This window comes from Rana temporaria, chromosome 10, assembly GCF_905171775.1.
Source record: "Rana temporaria chromosome 10, aRanTem1.1, whole genome shotgun sequence".
Lineage (NCBI taxonomy): Eukaryota > Metazoa > Chordata > Amphibia > Anura > Ranidae > Rana > Rana temporaria.
The window spans coordinates 120777652-120791457 of NC_053498.1; the positions used below are offsets into that span (position 1 = coordinate 120777652).

At 33.0% G+C, this 13806-nt stretch overlaps 1 protein-coding gene across 1 annotated transcript; it reads left to right on the forward strand.

The window, feature by feature from the left end:
• The first annotated feature begins 3562 nt into the window (after positions 1-3562).
• Positions 3563-8537, forward strand: BSX (brain specific homeobox). Its single transcript, XM_040326925.1, has 3 exons — positions 3563-3900; positions 6845-7035; positions 7399-8537. The coding sequence occupies exons 1-3, from the start codon at positions 3573-3575 to the stop codon at positions 7642-7644; spliced, it is 765 nt and encodes a 254-aa protein (XP_040182859.1). The 5' UTR covers positions 3563-3572; the 3' UTR covers positions 7645-8537.
• Positions 8538-13806: the final 5269 nt, after the last annotated feature.

Below are 13806 nucleotides of genomic sequence, written 5' to 3' on the forward strand. Positions count from 1 at the left end.
GATAGATAGATAGATAGATAGATAGATAGATACTAGACAAGTCGATAGATAGAGATATACAGTAGGTATAATAGATAGCTAGATAATAGGCAGATAAATATGAGATAGATAGAGACTAGATAAGTCGATAGATAGATAGATAGATAGATAGATAGATAGATAGATAGATAGATAGATAATATGTAGGTAAATAGATACATATGAGATACATATGAGATAATTAGATAGAGACTAGGTAAGTCGATAGATAGATAAGATAGATAGATAAATAAATAGATATTAAGCCGATAAATACGGGATAGATAGATAAATAGATAGAGACTAGAAATGTAGATAGATAGAGATATACAATAGGATAGATACATAGATAGATAGATAATATGTAGGTAAATAGATTATTATTAGATAGATACGTAGATAGATAGATAATATGTAGGTAAATAGATAAATATTAGATAGATAGAGACTAGATAAGTAGATATATACATAGATAGATAGATAGATAGATAGATAGATAGATACATACATACATACATACATACATACATACATACTAGATAAGTCGATAGATAAGATAGATAGATAGATAAATAGATAGATAATAAGCAAATAAATACAGTATGAGATAGATACATAAATAGAGACTAGAAAAGTAGATAGATAGAGATACACAGTAGGTAGAATAGAGAGATATATAGCCAGATAGATAATAAGCAGATAAATAGATAAATATGAGATAGCTAGATACTAGATAAGTTGATAGATAGATAGATAGATAGATAGATAGATAGATAGATAGATAGATAGATAATATATCGGTACATTGATAAATATGAGATAGATAGACAGTAGGTGGAATAGATAGATATGTAGATAGATACATAATATGTAGGTAAATATGATATAGATAGATAGATAGATATGTATTGATAGATATAGACTAGATAGGTTGATAGATAGATAATAGGCATATAAATAGATAAATATGAGATTTATAGGAAGAAAGGAAAATAAGATAAAAAAGAAGGAAGAGATTAATGAGGGGAGAAATGAGATATATGCAGAAAGAAAGAAACTGATCTAAAAAAAAAAAAGGATAGATAGATCAGATAGATAAAAAGACTGTTAACTTGATAACTATTATCACATATATTATTATAAATGCAAACAAAGCCAGAAATAGAACTCAGTGACATATGTGGAAGAAATAAGATGAAGATGTTAATGTTGTTAGATAAAGCTCAAACTTTGGGGTTGTGTTAGTACATATATACCTGTGTGTGTGTATATAGGGTTGCATTGTTAGTACATATATACCTGTGTGTGTGTATATAGGGTTGCATTGTTAGTACATATATACCTGTGTGTGTGTGTATAGGGTTGCATTGTTGGTGTTGTGTTAGTACATATATACCTGTGTGTGTGTGTATATAGGGTTGCATTGTTGGGGTTGTGTTAGTACATATATACCTGTGTGTATATAGGGTTGCGTTGTGGGGGTTGTGTTAGTACTTATGTACCTGTGTGTGAATAGTGTTGCATTGTTGGTGTTGTGTTAGTACATATATACCTGTGTGTGTGTGTATATTGGGTTGCATTGTTGGGGTTGTGTTAGTACATATATACCTGTGTGTGTGTCTATATAGGATTGCATTGTTGGAGTTGTGTTAGTACATATATACCTGTGTGTGTGTCTATATAGGATTGCATTGTTGGAGTTGTGTTAGTACATATATACCTTTGTGTGTGTATATAGTGTTGCATTGTTGTTGTTGTGTTAGTACATATATACCTGTGTGTGTGTATATAGGGTTGCATTGTTGGGGTTGTGTTAGTACATATATACGTGAGTGTGTATATAGGGTTGCATTGTTGGGGTTGTGTTATTACGTATATATCTGTGTGTGTGTGTGTGTATAGGGTTGCATTGTTGGGGTTGTGTTAGTACATATATACCTGTGTGTGTATATAGGGTTGCGTTGTTGGTGTTGTGTTAGTACATATATACATCTGTGTGTATATAGGGTTGCATTGTTGGGGTTGTGTTAGTACATATATACCTGTGTGTGTATATAGGGTTGCATTGTTGGGGTTGTGTTAGTATATATATACCTGTGTGTGTATATAGGGTTGCGTTGTTGGGGTTGTGTTAGTACATATATACCTGTGTGTGTATATAGGGTTGCATTGTTGGGGTTGTGTTAGTACATATATACCTGTGTGTGTATATAGGGTTGCGTTGTTGGGGTTGTGTTAGTACATATATACCTGTGTGTGTATATAGGGTTGCATTGTTGTTGTTGTGTTAGTACATATATACCTGTGTGTGTGTATATAGGGTTGCATTGTTGGGGTTGTGTTAGTACATATATACGTGAGTGTGTATATAGGGTTGCATTGTTGGGGTTGTGTTATTACGTATATATCTGTGTGTGTGTGTGTGTATAGGGTTGCATTGTTGGGGTTGTGTTAGTACATATGTACCTGTGTGTGTATATAGGGTTGCGTTGTTGGTGTTGTGTTAGTACATATATACATCTGTGTGTATATAGGGTTGCATTGTTGGGGTTGTGTTAGTACATATATACCTGTGTGTGTATATAGGGTTGCGTTGTTGGGGTTGTGTTAGTACATATATACCTGTGTGTGTATATAGGGTTGCATTGTTGTTGTTGTGTTAGTACATATATACCTGTGTGTGTGTATATAGGGTTGCATTGTTGGGGTTGTGTTAGTACATATATACGTGAGTGTGTATATAGGGTTGCATTGTTGGGGTTGTGTTATTACGTATATATCTGTGTGTGTGTGTGTGTATAGGGTTGCATTGTTGGGGTTGTGTTAGTACATATATACCTGTGTGTGTATATAGGGTTGCGTTGTTGGTGTTGTGTTAGTACATATATACATCTGTGTGTATATAGGGTTGCATTGTTGGGGTTGTGTTAGTACATATATACCTGTGTGTGTATATAGGGTTGCGTTGTTGGGGTTGTGTTAGTACATATATACCTGTGTGTGTATATAGGGTTGCATTGTTGGGGTTGTGTTAGTATATATATACCTGTGTGTGTATATAGGGTTGCGTTGTTGGGGTTGTGTTAGTACATATATACCTGTGTGTGTATATAGGGTTGCATTGTTGGGGTTGTGTTAGTACATATATACCTGTGTGTGTATAGGGTTGCGTTGTTGGGGTTGTGTTAGTACATATATACCTGCGTGTGTGTATATAGGGTTGCGTTGTTGGGGTTGTGTTGCCTGTGTGCTGTTTGTTTGTGTGCTAATAAATTAGCCCATTTCCATGAGGCGATTAGTAGTAGATGGAGTTAATGGCCTCTCAGGCGCCCCTCACAGGGTAATCTAGTGCTGATTAATGTGAGTTTCAGCACCTTGGACAGCAGCGCTCCATGACTGGCAGAGAGAGCTTCAGTGGCTGACAGCTCCCACCCTCCGCCCTGGCCTCTGATTGGCTCTCTGGAGAGTCTCTCAAGCCCCTAGAAGAAGACCTGTCCTCCTGATAGAAGAGAGCCCCTTCTTCATCCTTGTCCTCCTCCTTCTCTGCTGGCTGCATGTTCGCTGACATCTCACAGTCACAACTGAGACCTCTTCCACAGCAGCAAGTGGCCATCCCTGGCACCATGAATTTAAACTTCACCTCTCCAATTCATCAGGTGTCCACCCAGAGACCCACATCCTTCTTCATAGAGGATATCCTACTACACAAGCCCAAGCCACTAAGAGAGTCCAGCAGCAGTCACTTCAGCAGTAGCTTTGCCTCCCGAGTTCCCTTCTTTGATTATGGCTACCCTTTAATGCCAACTCCCACCATCCTTGCACCCCATCCCCACCACCCTTTGCACAAGGTGGAACACCACCCGTTTTTCCTAGCCACCTCCGGTGAGTAGCACTCAACTAACATATACAATTGGGGGTCATTGCAATTGGGTCAGTCAAGGGACCTGACACCCTGACTGTTGTAAGATTGGCCTTTCAGTTCAGGTAGACAAAATAGTTTATTTCAGCATGACTTTGATCTTAAAAATAGGGACCAGGAAAGTAGAACCAGGCAAAAAAAAATCATAAATAATAAAAAAATTATAATAATAATAATTTGTTAAAACTAAATATTCAATATGTAATGCTATATCAAAGTAATTCTAAGGAAAAATATCTAAAGGGACCAGGAAAGTAGAACCAGGCAAAAAAAAAAAAATCATAAATAATAAAAAAAATTATAATAATAATTTGTTAAAACTAAATATTCAATATGTAATGCTATATCAAAGTAATTCTAAGGAAAACTATCTAAAGGGACCAGGAAAGTAGAACCAGGTAAAAAAAAAAAATCATAAATAATAAAAAAAAATAATAATAATAATTTGTTAAAACTAAATATTCAATATGTAATGCTATATCAAAGTAATTCTAAAATCTGGTATATGTTATAGCATTTTACATAAATGTAAACTGTAGAAGTTATTTTTTTAACACTTAAATATATGCACTTGTTGCACTTTGTTGAGTTTTCAGTCAAGTAATTTTTCTAGAAACGAATCACATAAATACAGAATAACATACAATTGTGGTTTTATAAATGTTGGCTACTGTATTATCTCATTTTAAATAATAAGTAAATTAATAATATAGTAAAAAAACAAACAAAACAAAAACAATATACTGTATATCTATATAAACAATATAAAATAAGACAGAACTGGGTGTATATTGTGTCAAGTTCAACCACTATATTATTTTGTAAAGTACATTCATTTTATATTTTTGTTATTTAGTCCTTAAGATAAATAAATGGGAAAATAATTTAGGAAGATCGTTAGACAGAAATGAATAAACTTTCTGAACCTACCCTCTACAATCTTCTATTTACAACTTATGTTTTTCAGTTCTCTGTAAATTTTTATTATCCTTTTATTGTGTTTTTTCTTTTTACACCACAACACACACAAGGCTGGATAATGGAATAGGCTATACCTTATTTTGGTAGTCTCTCAGCGTTGTCGTACTATTTATGAATTTTGATCTTTAGACTTTGTTCTTGAATCACAGTATTATAATGATTTGTCATTTATGTAAGGCAATATCAACTAAATGCTATATATTTTTGTATTTGATCATGTAAGATAGGGTTTGATATCTGAAGTTCAAAAACGGTTTTAATATAATAATTATTAGAATGATAAAAAATATAAAATTGTTGCAATGTACATGTTGATCATAAATGAAAAATTGAGCCATGTATAAATTAACCATTAAATACTATTCAGGCATAGATTTGGGAATGTGCAGATTATTATTACCTCTATATGTCAATGTCATGACATATATGTCTATATGTCAATTCTGCATATAACCATATTTAAAAAAAAGTTATGATATATTAGGCATACATATGAGTAATGATATAGTAAATAACAGAAGTGTCATATTCTGTACAAAACTACCAACATGCAAAGGACTGATAATTTTGATTCCCAGTGTTTATAAACGTATAATAATAAATAATAAATTATTTAATAATAAATAATATAATATAAAACATGTGTAACCACATATGACTGTATATACAAATAACTGATGACACTGGTTTAAACAATTGTTATTTATAATGTCAATATTTGATACAGAGAATGGAAGGTTGAATTTTAGAGGGGCTAAACAAGTTGTGATTTCCAGAAGCGAGACTGTATGTAAAATAAAAGTTTATAACCTTCAGTGATTAGACAAAGAACTGATAATATACAGCAACAATGCAGAATTAAATTAAAATGTTTATTAAAATGAAAATATACACCAAACTGATATTTATATAAATACAACTATTTAATATAATATGCAGAAAGGTGATATAGAATTTAGCAATATAATGTGCATAAAAAGATATATCTATATCTATATATTTATATAGATATAGATATATCTATATAGCTATATCTATAGATATATCTATATCTATATATATATATATATATATATATATATATATATATATATAATCATTTTACTATGCTAACAAAGCTTATGAGTATTTTTATGTATTATTATAATTGTATGTATTTGTTTTATAGTATATCACAATTGGTTTTATATATGTAGATATATATATATATATATATATATATATATATATATAGATAGATAGATAGATAGATAGATAGATAGATAGATAGATAGATAGATAGATAGACAGATATATAGACAGATATATAGACAGATATATAGATATATATAGATATGTATAGATATATATATATATATATATATTATGTTACAACTGTACATTATAATATTCAGTTCTATGCAAATAACTGCTGGATATTACACCAATTAATCTCTATATTTATTTTATAAACTGAAACCATCAATTATCTGTCCAAACCTTGTAAAGTGGTATTATTTATATTTATACTATTTATATATACTCAACCTGGACATTACAACATTTATTTTCATACATACATTATCAGCATTACGTCTTCTTTATATATATATTTACAAATCAACTAATATAATAAACTCTTATAAAATGTGGGCATTATATTAGTTGATTTGTAAATATATATATATATATATATATATATATATATATATATATATATATATATATATTTATTTATCGTAGATCTGCAATGTAGTGAAATATCTAAAGATTGATGAACAAAATATCCAAATATATGCACAGAATAGCAAAGGAAATGTTTAAAATATATGCAAAAATGAATGAAGAAAACGCCTTGCAGATTAATAGAGTCTGCACACAGTTTTTTATAGACTGGCTGTTTAAGGTATATCTGTTGATTATAAAATTGTGGTAACCTCCCTCCAGGTCTCCCCATGCCTGCCCTATTCCCTCATCACAGTGAGCTGCCGGGAAAGCACTGCCGGAGGAGGAAAGCGCGCACCGTGTTCTCGGATTCACAGTTATCGGGTTTGGAGAAACGCTTTGAGTTGCAGCGTTACTTGTCCACCCCAGAGAGAGTGGAGCTAGCCACTGCACTCAGCCTATCAGAGACACAGGTAACCATCTATAATGTCTCTATCTGTCTATCTATCTATCTATCTATCTATCTATCTATCTATCTATCTATCTGTCCGTCCGTCCGTCCGTCCGTCTATCTATCTATCTATCTATCTATCTATCTATCTATCTATCTATCTATCTATCTATCTATCTATCTATCTATCTACCTATCTATCTATCTATCTATCTATCTATCTATCTATCTATCTATCTATCTATCTTTCCCATTCAACTATCTGTGCAGGGTTGGGGGTTACCCAGAGATTTACCATGGAGCTTGAATTAATATTACTCTTGTAAAGGGTTCTGTGTTTGTAATTTGTATTCTCAAAAATTATTATTTTTTTGCCATTCTGCAGGTGAAAACCTGGTTCCAAAACCGGAGGATGAAGCACAAAAAGCAGCTGAGAAAGACTCAGGATGACAGTAAAGCCCCATCCAGTGATGGACCCCTAGACCATGGCTCCAGTGACACAGAACTCGGGGACAATTCCGGAGCCGATATAGACAAGGACCCAAACAGCCAGAGTCGGTACCTGAGAGATGAACCAGATGATGAGGTGGATATCATAGAGGATGATATGTGTCCCCCCCATCTGCTATAACAGCCGGATAAAAAGGACACCTAGAGCTTGGGGGCTTTAATGGAATATGCATCCATAAACACCATGACATGAGCAGGGGGACCCCGAGACTGCTGTACAGCACACACTCTTGAGTGGGGGGGCTCTGTTATCAGAGATGGGTGTTAATAAACTCATACAACACCTCAAATCAAAGTCTTTATATGACCCTCCCACAGTTTTCCTAACTCTACTACTGATGAACCCAGCAAATCACATGGACAGGAGAGGACCTCAGCGCCCCATCAACAAGATGCAGGAGCCTAATATTATATCATGGTATTATACACCTGTTGTGACTTCATCAGAGAAGACCCACAATTTCCCCATTTCCCTTGTGCACTTTCATTTCTCCATGCTATGTGTCATTTGTCAATGGTTGTAAAAATCCCTTCTACGTGTGCGAATAACTGTCCATTTTGTAGTGAACAATGCTCACTACGCTGAATATATACATATATATAGATCAACATCAGTCTAAACATGTCAACAGAGAATCATTCTTAAATTACAGCCGGGGAAACCAAATATATATATTGATTTGGTTCCCCCAGCTGTAGTAAGAATGATTCTCTGTTGACATGTTTAGGCTGTTTTTCTAAAGGAGTTGAGAATCTTTAAATATTTTCTTCATTTATCCCATCACGTGAAAAGCCAATTGCTGTATATTTATTTATTATTTTATTTGCACATGATTGGGTATTCAAAGTGAACAAAGCTACAATTTATTGAGAGAAGATTCTCAACTCCTTTAGTTAATTATTAGTAAATTATTTTTAACACAAATTTTTAGATGAAAATGATGTTGTAATCTTTTTCTGAATTCCTGTCTTCAATTAGCCAGCAATCTATCTATCTATCTATCTATCTATCTATCTATCTATCTATCTATCTATCTATCTATCCGTTTGTTCCTCTTTTTCTATCAGTTTCTTTATTTCTGCTTAATTTCTCCCTTCATCAATACCTTCCTTCTTTTTATTCTTTTCATTTCCTTTCTTTCTGTAATTGTATGTAATATAATTTTTCTTTCTTTTTTTCTATTTTTCTTTTTTCTTTCCTTCCATCCTTCATTTCTTTCTTTTTTTCTTTCTTTCTTTCCTTTTTTTCTTTCTTTTGTTTGTTTGTTTGTTTGTTTGTTTGTTTCTTTCTTTCTTTCTTTCTTTCTTTCTTTCTTTCTTTCTTTCCTTCTTCTATTCTTTTTGTCTTTCTGTAATTGTATGTAATATACTTTTTCTTTATTTGTTTTAATTTTTCTTTCTTTCCTTCCTTCCATCCTTCATTTCTTTCTTTCTTTTTTCCTTTTTTTCTTTCTTCTCTTTTAAATGTATCTTAATATTGCCTCAACCTTGGCCTCCATTTTTCCTTCTCTCTCTGTCCCTTCCTCTTCTCATACCCTCATACATTCTTCCTCTTCATCTTTCATAATTTTGTTCTCTCTCTTTCTTTCTCTATATCCCCTGCCCCTCATTCTAATATATTCTCTCTCTCTCTTTTCTCTCACCTTTATACATTCTATCTCTTTATCATTCATATTTGTCTCTCATCTCTCACATTTATACATTCTTTGTCTTTCATCTTTCTCTCTCTCTCTTTCTAACTCTCAGGCCTCGTAAACACGACCAAGTTTCTCGGCAAAAACCAGCAAGAAACTTGCTGGGAGATATTTTTTTGCCGAGTCGTGTGTACATTTTCGTCGAGGAAACTGTTGAGAAACTCGACGAGCCAAAAAGAGAGCATGTTCTCTATTTTCTATACGAGAATGGAGAAAATTGGTTAGTCGAGTTTCTCGACAGCCTAACAAGGAACTCGACGAGCAAAACAGTTCCTCGGTCGTGTGTACGAGGCTTTACCCTCATACTTTTTTACCTTTCATATTTCTCCCTCTCCTTCTTTCTGACCCTCTCTTCTCTCATCCTCAAACATTCTTTTTCTTTCATCTTTTTCTCTCTCACACTCTCTTGTTCCAGCATTTTCTCTTCTATCCCCTGTCTCTCTCTCCCTCTCATTTCTGCCACCCTCATAATTTTTTGCTCTTAAGATTTCCATTTTTCCCACCTCATTCCCTCTCTTTCTCATGCCCCGTGCTAATACTGTGATTTCAAGATGATTTACTTGCACTAAAAAACAGGCAAGGCTGGATTAAAATACACCCAACACCTCTACTTTTCATGACTGCAACAATCATGTGTAAGTCTACATTTATTTAATTGTTTCATGAATATAAATATTGGTAGCTTTCTCTATACTTTTGAATACATGGCATTCTTGTCCTCGGTATACATTGTATACAGCGAGGGCATCCATCTGTATTACCTGGGCTAAGCCACAATAATATCATTATTCTCTGAAATAAATATTCTATACTTCTAAGAGGTTGTCCTATATAAAACAGGATTTTGTGCAGGTTTTATGGATATATTCAATTTCAAGGTGTAAATTTTGATATTATACTTTGGGAATCTAGGATATGGAGAACCTGTTTCAACTGAGAATTGTATAAAAGGGCATTTGTGACATCCGAGGGAACTGCAAGTTTCAACTTGGCCTAATGGTGTGTGTGTGGGGGGGGGGGGGCTGGTGCATGTTAAATCTTGTACCTCCCCATCAGTTGAAAGGCAATGTTGTTTTAATCTGACCGTGGACAGAAGGCTAAAATGTAACCCCCAAATAATGATTAACTTTTTTCTAATAATGTATTTAATAAAACACCAATTTATTTAATTGCCATGTCAATGGACAATGGAATTAATTCCCTGAATTAGAGACGTTCCCATGGATTCATTTTTCTCTTTACGCTAACTTCAGCAACAGGATTATTCGCAGTGTGGGATTAGGCTTCTGTTTTCACGCTTAAACACATAAAGCTCAATTCGTTTTGCATTTTATGTTGTATGTTCCGTGGACATAATACAATGTTACAATTACTGTCATTGTCCCTCAGACATGAACCTTCAGAATTCACGTTGTTGTTTTTCTAATTTTATGAAATGTTTACAGATGATATATCTTGTTGGAATACATGATTTTATTTAAATAAATCTATTTTGAATTGATGATTCTGTAGAGTTCTTTGCAAAAATTATATATATATATAGAATTTTCTGATATTATTATTTTTTTAACAGATGACAGTGCTTTTTATTAACACATTCCACAAAATTAAATTGGCTTTCAACAATAAAGATACATATATATATATATATATATATATATATATATATATATATATATATAGTGATATGAATATTTTGTTATATTAAGTCATATTAAGAGAAAACATTACTGAGTAATCATCTTAATAGAATAATGCTCTACATTAAATCAAATTATATCTATCTAGATATAGATATATCTATATCTATCTATCTATCTATCTATCTATATATATATATATATATATATATATATATATATATATATATAGATATATATATAGATATAGATATATATAGATAGATAGATAGATAGATAGATAGATAGATATATAGATAGATAGATAGATAGATAGATAGATAGATATAAAGTATATATATTATATTATCGTAATATGAATATTCTGTTATATTATGTTATATTAAGAGAAAACATTACTGAATAATAATTTTAATAGAATAATGCTCTATATTAAATCAAAATATATCTTTCTATATATCTATATCTATATTATAATATTATGATAACAATATTTTGTTATATTAAGTTATATTAAGAGAAAACATTACTGAGTAATCATTTTAACAGAATAATTCTCTACGTTAAATCAAAATATATCTATCTATATTTATATATATATATATATATATATATATATATATATAGATAGATAGATAGATATAGATATCTATATATATATATATATATATATATATATATATATAGATTTATAGATATCTATCTATATATAGATATAAATTATAATATTGTGATATGAATAGTTTGTTATATTACGTTATATTAAGAGAAATGAGTAATCATTTTAATAGAATAATGTAAAATATTAATAATAATGTATATAGACCACATAATAACATAATAAGTGAAAATTGTAAATAAATGGCCATGATTCTAAACTGTAGCTCATGAACAATGAAAAGAAAAACTATTGTAAAATTCCTTTCCTTTACTTAGAAAATATATATATCCATGTTTGTGTGCATAAAAAAGACTAGAAAACCTTTCACAGGATGTGACACCTACCATAAATTTATTTTTAATATTCATAATGGAGAGTAACAATGAAAGACAGATTATTAATTTTATTATAAATAACATTGTTTTGCCACCACAAACATTTCTATGTTTTTTGAATTGCTCCAATGTTTTGCCCAAAGAATTATAAGAACAGAAAAAATCAATCAATTCAGTTGATGCCATTTGATCAGCTTTGATCAGAAATAAGTAAAAGGATTACATATAAAACAAAAATATCTAGATAAACCACAAACAAACAAACTTTGTAAAAAGTGTTTTATTTTTTCCAATTTTTTTTTTTGTATATAACATTAAAAAATGTTGTAAAAAAACAGGCCATCACGTCTACGTCAGTGTTTCATGGATTTGGCTGGAATATGAAGTAATTGGATTATCTCCTCTCTAGCTGCCTTCAAGTAATAGGCTAACACCATTTTGATTTAGTATAAATACAGCTACATCACTCGTGTGCCTCTCATACAATATACAGTCCTAGAACACAGAGACTTCAGAAACCACCTTCGTATATCTCCTCTTAGTTTCCAGGTGTAAGGCCAGCTAGACCTTTCTCCCCGGTCACCGCATCTCACCCGCAGCTTCAAAATTCTGCTCTCTTTTTTTGCAACTACTTCCAGTTATCATCAAAGATTCACCAACCATGCAAATTTATTTTTGTTACAGGTATTTATAAAGCCCTGACAATTTACGCAGTGCTTTACATAAATATATATATATTCACATCAGTCTCAAGGAGCTTACAATCTAAGGTCCCTAACTCACATTCACACACATGCTGTTACTATACCCCAACAATCTATCTCTGCATCCACAGAATCTAAATCCACACGATTTTTCTTAACTGCTTTTCGATGACAAATCTCCTTATCTATTGTGTTCTTTCTTCTTTTAAATTGAAAGATATGTTGAGATCTCACTTCTACAATTTTATGTATTTGTCTTTATGTCATTTTTATCCCCCTGTGTGTTATCACTCTGCACAACGCTGCAGAAGATGTCGGTGCTACGTAAATTGTTGATGTTATTTTGTACAAAGTGAATATGCCTTTTGTGAAGGTCGAGTTAGTACGATGGTGGGTAGTATGTGCAGTAGAGGACGTAGGATGGTATGACAGGGGTAGTATGTGCAGGAGAGGAGTGCGGAGGTAAAAATGACAGGCAAGCTGTGCGGGAGAGAAATGCAGAAGCTATTATGTGTAGGAGAGGCGTGCACTGGTTATGACAGAGGGCAATATGTATAGGAGAGGAGTTCAGAGGGTGTAACAGTGGGAAGTCTGTGCAGAAGAGTGGAGAGAGTATGACTGCAAGTAGTATATGCAGGAGAGGAGTATGGAAGGTATAACAGTGGGCAGTATGTGTAGGAAAGGTATGACAGAAGGCAGTAGGAGTGTGGAGAGTTTGATGGCAGAGTATGTTCAGGAGAGGAGTGTGGGGAGTTTGATGGCAGAGTATGTTCAGGAGAGGAGTGTGGAGAGTTTGATGGCAGAGTATGTTCAGGAGAGGAGTGTGGAGGGTATGACAGAAGGCAGTACGCTCAGGAGAGGAGTGTGGAGGGTATGGCAGAAGGCAGTACATCCAGTTGAGGAGTGTTGAGAGTTCGATGGCAGAGTACGATCAGGAGAGGAGTGTGGCAAGTTTTTTTTTTTTGGAGAGTTTGATGGCAGAGTACGATCAGGAGAGGAGTGTGGAGGGTATGGCAGAAGGCAGTACATCAAGTTGAGGAGTGTGGAGAGTTTGATGGCAGAGTACGATCAGGAGAGGAGTGTGGAGGGTATGGCAGAAGACAGTACATCAAGTTGAGGAGTGTGGAGAGTTTGATGGCAAAGTACGATCAGGAGAGGAGTGTGGAGAGTTTGATGGCAGAGTACGATCAGGAGAGGAGTGTGGAGAGTTTGATGGCAGAGTACGATCAGGAGAGGTGTGTGGAGGGTA

Coding starts and splice junctions, on each gene's coding strand:
- BSX (XM_040326925.1), top strand. CDS start 3,573: ATGTTCGCTGACATCTCACAGTCACAACTGAGACCTCTTCCACAGCAG. Junction 3,901..6,844: donor GTTTTTCCTAGCCACCTCCG/GTGAGTAGCACT, acceptor ACCTCCCTCCAG/GTCTCCCCATGCCTGCCCTA. Junction 7,036..7,398: donor TCAGCCTATCAGAGACACAG/GTAACCATCTAT, acceptor GCCATTCTGCAG/GTGAAAACCTGGTTCCAAAA.